General features: G+C 33.8%; 1 protein-coding gene across 2 annotated transcripts in view; it reads right to left on the bottom strand.

The window, feature by feature from the left end:
- NLGN4X (neuroligin 4 X-linked) overlaps positions 1 to 13069 on the bottom strand; it is a 204395-nt gene that overhangs the window by 115529 nt on the left and 75797 nt on the right. For both annotated transcript variants that reach the window (XM_035309439.1, XM_035309529.1), the window contains exon 3: positions 9021 to 9852. In XM_035309439.1, coding sequence (XP_035165330.1) covers positions 9021 to 9492 — 472 coding nt within the window. In that variant the 5' untranslated portion in view covers positions 9493 to 9852. The remainder of the gene's footprint in view (positions 1 to 9020; positions 9853 to 13069) is intronic.

The following is a 13069-nucleotide window of genomic DNA, read 5'->3' as shown; positions in this document are numbered from 1 at the left end:
ATTTTTGCCTTGGTGAAATAAGAGGGTGCAAAATGCTTTGGAGTTTTGCATGTAAAAAAAAAAAAAAAAGAAATGGAGAGTCATTGGCATTCATTGACAAAAAACTGTCTCTGTCTAAATCGCGGCTATAAATTAGGAGTACAAAATGATTACATTTTAGATTAAAATATTGCTGCTAACTCACTTAACAGACCATTTTTTTTCTACTTTAGAAGCAATTCTGCTATTCAATAAGTTTAAAATCAAGTAGTGTCATTTGCTATTTGATGGTTTAACTGGTGCATCCTCAGTAATCTTCTCATATAAAACTTAATCATTTAATTTAAAAAATAAAAAAGTTTGGTGTAAATTTGTCAGTGTGAGTGCATGTTTTGATTGGATAAGTTTTATTTCGTACATAAATTCCTCACTCCACAAAAATAGAACCAACATTCACAGTGTTATTAATTTTCAGGTTTGCAAAGGTAGACAGGATCCTTTCTGATCTACTTTACGGGAATTAACCAGGACCTGTCTGCATTTTTTTTTCTACTGTATTCACCAGCACCATTGGCAAAGCTCTTAAAAAATGAGTTTGCTGGAAACTTCTGCTCCCTCTGCTGGATGAATAAAGCATGAATAGCAAGTGAAAGCAGAACCACTGGGACAGTATTGTGAATGTAGAATTAACTTCTTAAAATTTTCTAGCCACTCTAAAAATACCACATAAAATATCTTTATTAGATTCTAAGTTATTTGTAAGATGATAAAATTTATATTTTTGGATTGGGCTTTCATTTGCCTAACTGAATATTTACTAAATCAGGCAATGTATCCAGGATTTCCAGCTATGATGGCTTGTAAACATTACAAGTGATTATCAGATATTCATTTGAGTCAGCACAAATTTCTCTCCATTAGATTAAATACATCATTCCCTGTCAATTAAAAAATCTATTTAACAACAACCCAGTGATAATAACTAGTTTGGAACAAGACACCAGAAATCCTATTTTTGACTAAAATTCTCTTTATATATTGTAGGAAGTTGGCTTATCATTGCAAATAAATTTATTCTTCACTAGACATTTGCCTACAGCAAGAAATTTAAAAAATATTTTTTCCTCTTATTATAACATTTCTATAATGGATTTTTAACACATCAGCACCAACAGATAGCTGTAAGCATTAGTTCTTGTTCATGGTTTTATAACAATTATTTCTTATTGTTTTTCTCTTTGTGTAACAGAAGACCAAGGCAACCTCCACACAAAAAAAAAAACAAAACAAAAAAACAAACAAACAAAAACACTAAATATTAAGAAAACAAACACATCCATATTCCATCAGATGATGATAATATCACAAACACAAATGAAATATATATATATTTAAATTATTTTATTTTCTCTATTTGGCTAAAAATTAATGCATTGTCACCACAAAATGTGAACATTTAATTCCTTATCTGTCATTTGGAGAATATTATGCTTATCTGGAACTACAAGCAGGAAGCACTGAGGTGAATAATTGAATGCTGGAGATACTCTTTCACTTTAAAAAGGATGACAAAACAACATACTGTGCAATGTTGCAATGTTCCAGAGCTTTTTTTTTTTTTTTAATTTCCTGATTTATTTAGTAGATAATTAAATATTTATAAAGCAGAAATGAATAGTTGTTTGGTTCACACATTACCCATGACTGCCACATTGTTGTTCTTTATTTTTTTTTTCTACTTCTCTTCCAGTCTACTTTTAAATGTCCAGTGAAAGCATGTTTTTCTTGGAAAATCACTCCAAGACTGTTATCTGAGGGTTATAACAGGTCAGATCCCTGCTAATCAGAAAAATAATTCCTTTAAGTATTTCCACAGATGCAGACTTATTCATGAACCCTGCTAGTTAGTTGAGCGATTCAGCAAATGTCAGTTTTGTCTGAAGTTGCACTTAATGTACTAAGGGAGAGTGAACCAAATCAGAACAAAAAGATACAAATAACTTTCAATAAGTGTGCAGAGCTATACAACAAAACAAAACAAAACCTGAAACAAGATTAATGAGATCAGAAAGCCTTATTTTTTCCAGTGTAATTTTATAGGTGGAATGAAATCAAAGCTAGTTGAAATGGTGTAATCAAGATGCTACTAACATCAGAGTATTTTTTATACTATTCATTAAACAGACATCTGCCAAGGACCCACTCCACTACTTGTAGAACAGAAACCCTCAGTCTTAGATGTCAGGTTATTATGTGTTTTGAAAGAAAGCAAGAAGAAACACAGTAGATAGGGCCAGCATATATAGATAGGAATGTTTTGCAGGAATGCAAAGGAAAATGTTAAAACGACAAACAAACAAACAAACAAAAATCACTCTAAAAAGACTATTGGGAGTCATTGGGCAGAATGAAGTAAAATTGCCTGTCTGATCTGTCTCATGACCCACATGACTAAGGACTGTTTTTTTTTTTTTTTTGTTTGTTTGTTTGTTTGTTTTTTTCCCATCACAGAGCCAAATGGCACAGTCTCTACATCTCCAAAGGCACTGTTCTTTGACTAAAAGGATGAGAACATTAATTTCTCTTTGTGGTAGAAGCATTACTTTATAGCATTTTAAAGAACATTCACCCCCATCCAGCAGGTTTTTCAGCATGAGGCAATGATGAGACTCTGGGGAATTCTGCCAAAAGTTCTGTTCAGATTAGATAATGCCATATTGAATCCTGAGCCTTCTTTCTAGGCTTCATTGCATATCAATTCCTGAAAAAGCCATTTGGGTACAATCCTGAAAAGTGCCTGTGGAATGGGCAACTCTTGAAGGGAAGAACAACATTTTGAAATCAGCAACTAAATCTGCGTTTATCTCTAAGAATTTAAGAACTTTATTTCATCTAGATTAGAGTCCTGTTCTTTGCTGTCAGAAGGTATTTGTGACTGTTAAAAGCAACAATGTGAAATAAGGGCCTGGATTACCCATAGCTTTATCCTAGTAGGCAGAGGGTAGTGAGACATATGCCTTCTTCTTTCTCACAGATGCTGCAATATTTTTTGGTTAAGAAGAGGGGATATGTTGAACCCTTGCAGTAAAAGGATTGAGGTGTTCTGACACAATGGGAACTCTGTCTTTCACAATGGAGAGAGATTTTCTCTCTGTTGTTAAATTTTGCAGTTATTTTTGACTGGAATTATATGCAGTAATTCCAAAATTATCATTCCATATTATAATTATTATCTATTATTAATACCTCTCACTTTGGATAGCTACACAAGATTTTGAAAATGGATACCTCTATTTGTATATAATTTTTGTACTGTATGTCTTAAATATATTTGAGTAACAAGGCAATTTTGATACTCAATATGCAACTTTCCAAAGACAAAGATTGACTGAAAGGTATTGACAGAAATTGTGACAATCTTAAAAATGAAAACAAACTCTTGTTATATTCTGTTTTGTTGAAGAAAAACATTATTTGTAATACAAAAGTGTTCAAATATTATCATCCATCAAATAAAATAAAAAATATCCTAAATATATTTTTAAAACAATAAACTTCTGTATTTTAAATATAGCTAAATACATCAAACAAGAGAAGTAAAACTCTATGTTTCTATATCAAGTACACAAATTATAATTGATTTTAAAAAGCACATAAAGATTTTCAGGAAGTATCAAAACTACAGATATGTAAACAATAGATATTAGTTTTTGGATTTCTTCAAGATATTTACATAAAACCTGGATTTGATTTCTTACATAGCTACTTACATTTACAAAAGCAGTTAAGAAACAATAGAAAAATAGTATTTTTGAGATTACCTGATAAATTCCAGATACACATCTACTGAAACTTGAAATTATATAAATTTTAGGAGGATCAAGACTGTAGAAACTTAATAAAAAAAAATAAAAATAAAAATTACATATATATTTCATTCTGTTACTCTTTTTATATAGGTACCTTTATTCCTCATATTAATAAAGAACCCACTGAATAGCTTACTTTTTTATGTCATCAAATAATTGTTAAGATAACTCATCTTGTTTATTTTTGTCTGTCTTTCTCTCCCCCCCCAAAAAAAAAAAAGATAAATTTTTGAACAGATTTTTATCAATTTAATTTCATAGGGGCAATTTTGATTAAAAAACGTTTTTCAAATTAAACAGATGATGCAGTTCAACAGAAATGATGTTAAGAAAGCTGAAAATATCCAGTTATATACTGAGCAGATATCTGCCTAATACCAAAAATTGGCACAGCATGCAAGTTATAGAAATCACCTAACACACCTCTTCTTTATTGGCTTTGATCAAGTTGTTGATTTCTTAATTACTTATTCAACTAGAAACAGAGCCTAAAGAAGCAAGTACCTTTCCTCCACACTACTGCCCAGAGAAGGAATACTGTTGATCAATTTGCTGTTACCCAAGACTTTGTTTCTTCCCGGTACCCTACAGTTATATAAATCACTAATCCTGGACCGCATTCTCAATTTCTCTATTCTAATGAAAAAATCATGACCTACCCATTCAGCCTTAATACGTATCATTACCTATCACTTTTTGTTGTCACTTTAGCAGTATCTATTGTGATGTAAATGATACAGAAGCTCAAAGAGCATTTTTACTGATCAGTTCTCTGAAGATTCCAAATACTTCATGAATCAATCCCTAGTAGATATATGGTAGCTTACGAGCTACCCTCTTGTATAAAATGTACCCTTTTGACCATATAACAAAGTAAGTAATATATATATGTTTAAAAAAAAATAATTTATTGTTTCATTATCTTTTTTGATTTGAAGAGAGAAGGTTTTAAACAACAAAAAGATGTTTTAGATTTTTTTATCTCAACCTGATATTAATACAACTTTTAATTTATAACGAAAGAAATCCAAATTAAAGTTCTTTTATATATATAGTTTATTAAAGTTCTTTTAAATATATAGCTTTCTGCTATCTATTTTTCCCAGTTATGATAGGAGTTAGCAATCTCCTTCAGCATCCACAGATTCAGATGATAAACGCCAGGGATTAAGCATAGCCGATTAACAGTCTGTGTCCGCTTCAATCTAGCATTTCCACTGCAGATAAACCTATATTCAGACTGAAGTTATAATAAACAGGCTGTCCTTAATATCATTTCCCTAGATGACCTCCTCAAAACTGACATTCAAGTATTCTTGTGGAAAATTGAAGTTTATAGTAACTGAAAAAGCAGACAATGCAACATACACTCCCCATAAATGGGATATTGTTTATTCAGAAGATCAAGATAAATGTTTAGAAAACAGTTTGGACAGAGTGTTAATTTTACTATAAATATTTATTTCAATTATCATTTTCAATTATCATTTTCAATTCCTTATGATTATAGATTAGAGTTTTTATTATTTATTTATTGCTTATTCTTATCTTTAAAATAACCTCCTATTTGTTTATAGTTATTATGAGAAATATTATTTATTTATTGTTTATACTTATTACGAGAAAACAAATATATCTTGATGGATTATAGCAGTAGCAAAACTCTTCCAAAGTCAAAGAAAAAAAAATCAAACACCAAAATACTCTACCTACTGAAATATAAATGTTACTCTACAGAAAGTGTCAGTACAAACAATTTCTCTGGTGAATATCAGTGAAAGAATAAAATTCTACATGGACAGAATTTGCATAATATTCTGTTAAGTATGCACTTTAATTTTTACTATAAATAATATTTTTGCTTAAAATGCAAAAAAATAAATCTAAAAACAAGAACTTTTTTTTTTTTTTTTTTTTAGAATTTTTTAATATAAAAATTTTTAAAATTTTTTTTCAGCCACTGCCATTTGTTTTTTGAAATCCAAAACTTATGGGTCAAAAAAAAAAAAAAAAAAAAAAAAAAACTATTACAGATATAAAATGTTTAATGGACATTTTAATTTCTTTACCTAGATGCTCCAAGTATTTTAAGGAACTATTGAATTTTGTGTTGTTTAATTTCTGTGTGTTTCTTTAAACTGAATCATGAGCATTTAGTATATATAATAAAACGTAAAGAAATAAATATAAAACAAAATATAAAATATAAGATTCAAATATATAAATCTTATCTATCCAGTTAAAGGGCCTGGGTTTTACTCTTGTTTCTGTTTGTTTATACTGGCAAAATTCTAGTGAAACGATTCTGAAATTAGATAATTAGATTAATTAATATGTGTGTTTATTCTTCAGTTCATTATTCAAAGCACATGACCAAAATTTGGTTCCCTTTGCCCAAACCACAGAAACAATGAGAAACAGGGCATGTTATACAGTAACAACAACAACAACAACAACAAAAAATTGCAATTTGGTTTTTAATTCCCTAGAACTGGTTTGAAGCAAGCACTGCATGTGGCCATAGTTAATTCATTAGAGTTGTTCATCAGTTCTTTTCACTGAAGGTGTTTTTTCTCCTTTTTTTTTTTTTTATTATTATTTCTTTCTTTTTTCTTTCTTTTTTTTTTTAAGGCATAAAATGATTCAGATTAAGTTTCATAGTCAGATGATTCCATTCACCTTTTATTGCAGACATAAAACAGTTTCAAAGCTTTTCTAAATAAATCTGTACTTCAGAAAGAATTGGAATTGTTAATTTAACTCAAAGTCACTCTGAGACTTTGCTTGAAAAACTAATTTCATGGTCTCTCTCTGTAGCAACAGTTTATTTCTGCGAACTATGGCTATAATGAAACATAATGTGTTTAATCAGATTGTATGGACTACAATTTAAGGCTATTTATATTTACTATGGTTAGAAGACACAGTAACTTAGGAGGTGTGATTTGTAGGTCAGTTCTCCTTAATCATCTTTATGAACAGAAGGTTGCATATTTTCCTTACCAAAGAGCTACACTGAGTTATAGTTAAGTAGTGATAAATTTTAGCATTCAATTAAAACAGCATGTATTCCATATATTCATGTTGAAATTTCTTGTTCTCTGCTGGAGCTGGTTAAAAACAGTTGTCATATTGCATGAGAACAATCTTGCCATCAGCTTATTACCAACATCAAACCTTTCCTGTCGTTTTATTCAACTAAATACTTTTTTTTGTTTGTTTGTTTGGTTTGGTTTTCCTGAGGGAGTGAATATATAAAAGAAAATTGATTCCCACTATGAGATGTTGTTTTGTGTAAACAAAATAAAATCTAAAATGATAAGAAGTGGACATAAAGGTGTACAAGAGTGCAATTAAATTTATCAGTCCTTTTTATTTATAAACTAACAGCAAATCTCGTTTGCTATTACACATAATGTAAGGAATTTTATAGGTTGTTAGTCATTCAGCACACAGTATTTTATTATTTCCCACTTGATATAAAATATTATTCTAGAAATTTATATATATATATATTTCCATTCCTAATTTTCTGTCTTCTTTATTTAATTGAAGAAACTTATTTTTACTAGATTAGAGGAATATATGAATGTAATGACATTGGTCTTTAAAATGACTTGAAGTTAGCAGAGTGAGAACAATTAAATTCTTAACCTGAAATGTTTTCATAGGACAAACCCACCATAGCGAGAAACTAAAAGCTGCAGATGAAATCCATAATATAAAGAATTATGGGAAATATATATGGGAATAACCTAGGAGTGAGGTACGGTGCGATGAAACAAGAAGAGGGAAAGAACCAAGTGGCTCCTTCTAGCAAATACATGAGTGAACATAAACACACATACATATCCACACATACAGAGCAGCCTACACACACCTTGTCTTTCAGAGTCCTGTGATATAAGCAGCTCGATAGTATCTGTTTGCAGTGTTCCCAGTATTCCCAAACCTTACCCATTTATTTTTAGCTTTTAGGTTTTTGCTTCAGTTGATGAGAACTGAAAAAAAAAAAAATGTGATGTGTCTAAAGCTTCCAAAAAGCTTGGAAATTCTGAGTAAAGAAACCAATCAAGTCAGAAGGATTACAATAAAGAACAAAATTTGCATATTTAGAGTATGCTTACTGAAAAATAACAATGCCTTAGCTATGCAAATCAAACCCTCAGCTAAGTGAAGGGATTTGCATATCTGGGAGAAATCTGTCACTTTATGCACCAGTAACTACATTTTAAATGGCTGAAAGAACTGGCATTTAGCAGAATATTAAATATAATTGCCAGAAGAGTTTTTTATTTCCTTGGGATATAAACTATAGTCATTTGAGGATCTGTGAAAACAGGTATTGTTTTCTGTAAGAAGAAATACAATTTTACACCTCAAAAGATATATCTAGCATGCCAAAACACTAGAATATTTAAGACTGCGATCATGAAAACTTTCAAAGTGTTGTGTTTTGCCATTTGTGTTCATACTTTTTGTGGATGAAGGTGATTTATAGTAGTCCTCCTAAGAGAGGAAAGCAGAAAACATGAAACTTTAAGGACACCTGTTCAGCTCTGTGTAATAAAAAGCACTTTTACTCCATTTTACATGTAATGAATGAAGAAAACCAAGTTGGACTGAAAAGCTTCATACGTGAAAATCCTGGAATAAATCCCCTACAGACTGAACCACTATACAGTTTTCTACCATATATTGAAATCAAACAAAGTTGACCATAGGCTCCAAGGTAATGAAATAAAATAATAATAAAAAAATAATAAAAATAATTAAAAAAAGAGGGAGAGGGGAGAATTCTCCTTTAAAATAAGTATGCTGCAGCATTTGTACCACGCATGCAATGAAAATACAAAGTTACTTCTGGTTAATGTTTATTTCCCTGTTCCTCTTTCCTCTCCTGTGTATGATGCTCAGCTCTAGTTCAGATGTAAGATTCACACCCTGCCCACTGGCTGCAAATGAAATTGTGGTGTTACACGGATACATGAAGGAGAATTCATGCAAACATGTTAGATCTGCAAAATATTCTTTATGATGAGTATTCAGTGACATGATCTATTTCTACAGATAAAATATGGGGGAAACTGAGCAAGATGCTTTAAAGACCTAGCTACTCAACTCGTGCAGGAACTGGTGAGTGAGCTGAAGTGTGTCCCTTAGAGTACTTACCATCCTCTGTGGGTACATAGATATTCAAATACAGGCAGTCTTCATTTTGATCTTGAACATATGTCACCACAGTATCCAGATTGGCTGTAAACCAGACTGGCAGCATGTCGTTGAGCAGTGACCTCTCATCCAGGTACTGTGGGCAAACAGCAGCAAACTGTGTGGCATTTCGGACACCCGTCCAAGATGATGGAGGTTCTGGAGGCTGAAAACGCCTTTCTCCAGTTGGAGGAGAGGCATAAGGAACACCCAGATACTGCTCCACTGGACCAAGGATCTCATTGGGCAGAGGTGTTCTTAAACCACGTATTTTGCCATAATTCGTGGTAACCACTGGGTATTGTGCTTGACCATCAATGAGAGTAAATCTTATAGCCAGTGCAGTTATCCACAGCAGGAAGTTAGAATTCAACATGACACACACTGGGGTGAAGATCAAAGGCAGCCATAGAAGTCCCATTGGTTTCGACATTATTTAAATGAACATCAGCAGTGCTCTTTTCTTCCACAACCAGGAGAAAAAGGAGTCAAAGAAAATGAAAATAATAAAAAAGCAGGCAAAAGTAGATGAAGTGAGGCAAAAGTGTAATCTTGTTCAGGCAGTGAAAAAACAAAAGCTAATGTGTGCCTCAGTTGACCGACTGTAGACAAATTCCAACATTTGAAGAAACAAAGGAATGTTTGCCCCCAGGGACCATGCCAGACTTGAGTGTTGGCTTACTCCTGGCAACACACAGATTTTCCCAGCCAGTAGAGTGGGAACAGATCTACAGTTGCTCCACTTCCCCACCAAAATGGCTCCTTCCAGTCAAGTCTAGCCCACTCAGTCAGCCTGTAGCCAAAAGAAAGCAAACAGTTAAAATCAACAGACACATTTTATTTGCATAAACCTACACAAAATAAACAAATAAATCAAGTTCATTCTTTATTTACACAGAAAGACCCACAAATCTGTTGTGAACTTTAGCCACCTTGGTTAGCTATGTGTTTCTGAAGATACACAAGGTAAAAAAATTGAAGCCACAAACTTGTCCAAGGCTATAAAACAAACCAAACACTCTGCTTTTGTATATACTTCCAAAACAAACCAAAGCCCAAATGTTAATGCTTTTAGGAAAAAAAGCATAATTTTCCCACATTTAATTGCTTACTCCAGGGTATTTTCTGCCCTGAATAAACATCTCCTTTTTTAACCATACTTGTAGTTCCACGTGAAATGCTCATTAGATGTTCTGCTGCATTGGATAATCTCTTTGTTGTTATATGATTTCTCTATATAATTTTTCACAGGTATACCTAATCTTCTGTATGATAAACAATTTACCTCCACACAATTCAGTCATTCCAATGAATGTAATAGAATTATCTTAGTTCAAAGCAAATGTCACAGTAGAATTAGTTAAAATTAGGTACTATGGTATTGGTTTTCATATTGTCTTTATTTGTTCAATTTCTGACAAAAAGGAATAATTGCAACTGAAAAATAAATGTGTAATACAATCTCACAGAAATCAGATCTTGACCTACACTGTTACAGCTATGGAACTTTGCCTTCTTACATGCTCCTACTTTAACTTCTTAGACAGAAGGCAATTCATAAATTAATTATGTTATTTTTAAATGAAATACCAGTCACATACCATTACAAGAAGCATCAATAACAATACAACACTTGTTAATACTTACATTCTTCTCCCTACCCAGATAAATGGAGGAGTTCCCTTTTTATCAGTTTTTCAACTTAAAATCACAGATGGCAATTCCAGTTTGAAAAATCCTTATTATAGGAAACGGATACTGATACTATACATTTTATAGGATGAACACAAACTACCATATAAGTCATTTATATATGTGGACTACCAGGTTAAATTTTCAGTCAGGAATCTGTCTCATGAAAATCATTTTTCAAAAGCAGAAAAATCCAAGTTAAGTACTTATTGACAGTGATTTCAAATTAAACAAATAAATAAACAAACAAACAAAACCAGATACACAGAGATATTGATGTTGATTCTTTGAGACAAGGACAGGCATCTGTGCAAAAGAAAAACAAAAGCTAAATTCTTTCAAAACCCCTGGCATTCTTTAATGACTTTATTTGAGCATATATACCACAAAGGATGTAAAACACCTGAACACTAGAGAACAGAAAAATACCAGGTACATATTATTTCTGGCAAACCACATTTTCATAGAATAATAGAATTATAGAATCATAGAATATCACGAATTGGAAGGGACCCACAAGGATCATGTAGTCCAACTCCTGGCACCACACAGGTCTACCCAAAAATTCAGATCATGTGACTAAATGCACAATCCAAATGCTTCTTAAACTCTGACAGGTTTGGTGCAGTGAGTATGTCCCTGGGGAGCCTGTTCTAGTGTGCGACAGCCCTCTCAGTGAAGGATCCCTTCCTGATCTCCAGACTGAACCTCCACTTGTTGCAACTTGACACCATTCCCGCAGGTCCTATAACTGGTCACTCAAGAGAATAGATCGGCGCCTGCCCCTCCACTCTCCCTCGCGAAGAAGCTGTAGACCATGTTGAGGTCTTCCTTCAGCCTGCTCTTTTCCAGGCTGAACAGGCCAAGTGACCTCAGCTGCTCCTCGTACATCTTCCCCTCTAGGCCCTTGACCATCTTGGTAGCCCTTCTCTGGACACTCTCCAACAGTTTCACATCCTTTTTGTACTGTGGTGCCCAGAACTGCACACAGTACTCGATGTGAGGCTACACCAGCACTGAGTTGAGCAGGACAATCACTTTCTTCAATCAACTAGCAATGCCATGCTTGATCCCTAGGCATATCCCTAGGATATGGTTGACCCTCCTGCCTGCCAGGGCACACTGCCGGCTCACATTGAGCTTGCTATCAACCACAACACCTAGGTCCCTCTCTGTGGGGCTGCTCTCCAGCATCTCATTGTCAAGTCTGTACATATAGCCAAGGTTGTCCCATCCTAGGTGCAGGACCCGGCACTTGCTCTTGTTAAACTTCATGCAGTTGGTGATTGCCCAACTCTTCCATCTGTCCAGATCTCTCTGCAAGGTCTTTCCACCCTCAACAGAGTCAACAGCTCCCCCAAGTTTAGTAGCATCAACAAATGTTCTCAAAACACCTTCAAGTCTTACATCCAAATCATTTATAAAAACATTGAAGAGGACTGGCCCTAAAATGGAGCTTTGAGGGACCCCAATAGTGACCGTCTGCCAGCCTGATGTGGCCCCATTTACCACAATCCTTTGAGCCCTGCCCATCAGCCAGCTGTTCACCCATCGTGTGATGTTTTACTCCAGCCGTATGCTGGACATTTTGTCCAATAGAATCCTATGGGAAACTGTGTCAAAACTTTACTGAAATCCAAAAATATCATGTCAGCTGGTTTCCCTTGATCGATTAGATGTGTGATCTTATCATAAAAGGAAATAAAGTTAGTCGAACAGGACCTACTCCTTGTGAACCCATGTTGGCTGGGACCAATGACTGCATTGTCTCCCAGGTGTGCTTCAATTACTTCAAGAATCATCATCTCCATAATTTTACCAGGCACTGATTTGAGACTGACAGGCCTGTAATTGCCAGGGTCTTCTTTCTTGCCCTTCTTGAAAATTGGTACAACATTTGCCAGCTTCCAGTCTACTGAGACCTTTCCAGATTCCCAAGACCTTTGAAAAATAATTGAGAAAGGTCCCATGATGACATCAGCCAGCTCTCTAAGCACCCTGGGATGAATCCCATCTGGACCCGTGGACTTGTATGGATCCAGGTGGAGCAGCAAATCCTGCACACGCTCAGGGTCAATTGGGAATTTATCACTCCCACCATCACAGTCCTCCAGCTCAGGGCACCCTGGGTCCCGAAGCCCATCATCAGCGTTGAAAACAGAGGCAAAGAATGCTTTAAACGTCTCTGCTTTGCCTATGTCCTTGTCTGTGAGGTGACCTTCCCCATCAAGAAGTGGACCTATGTTTTCTTTGGTTCTCCTTTTTCTGTTCACATATTAAAAAAAAAAAAAAAAAAAAAAAAAAAAAAAAAAAAAAAA

Source organism: Oxyura jamaicensis, chromosome 1 (genome assembly GCF_011077185.1).
Source record: "Oxyura jamaicensis isolate SHBP4307 breed ruddy duck chromosome 1, BPBGC_Ojam_1.0, whole genome shotgun sequence".
NCBI lineage: Eukaryota > Metazoa > Chordata > Aves > Anseriformes > Anatidae > Oxyura > Oxyura jamaicensis.
The sequence above is the reverse complement of the archived record's forward strand: the minus strand, read 5'-3'. Positions and strand labels throughout refer to the sequence as shown.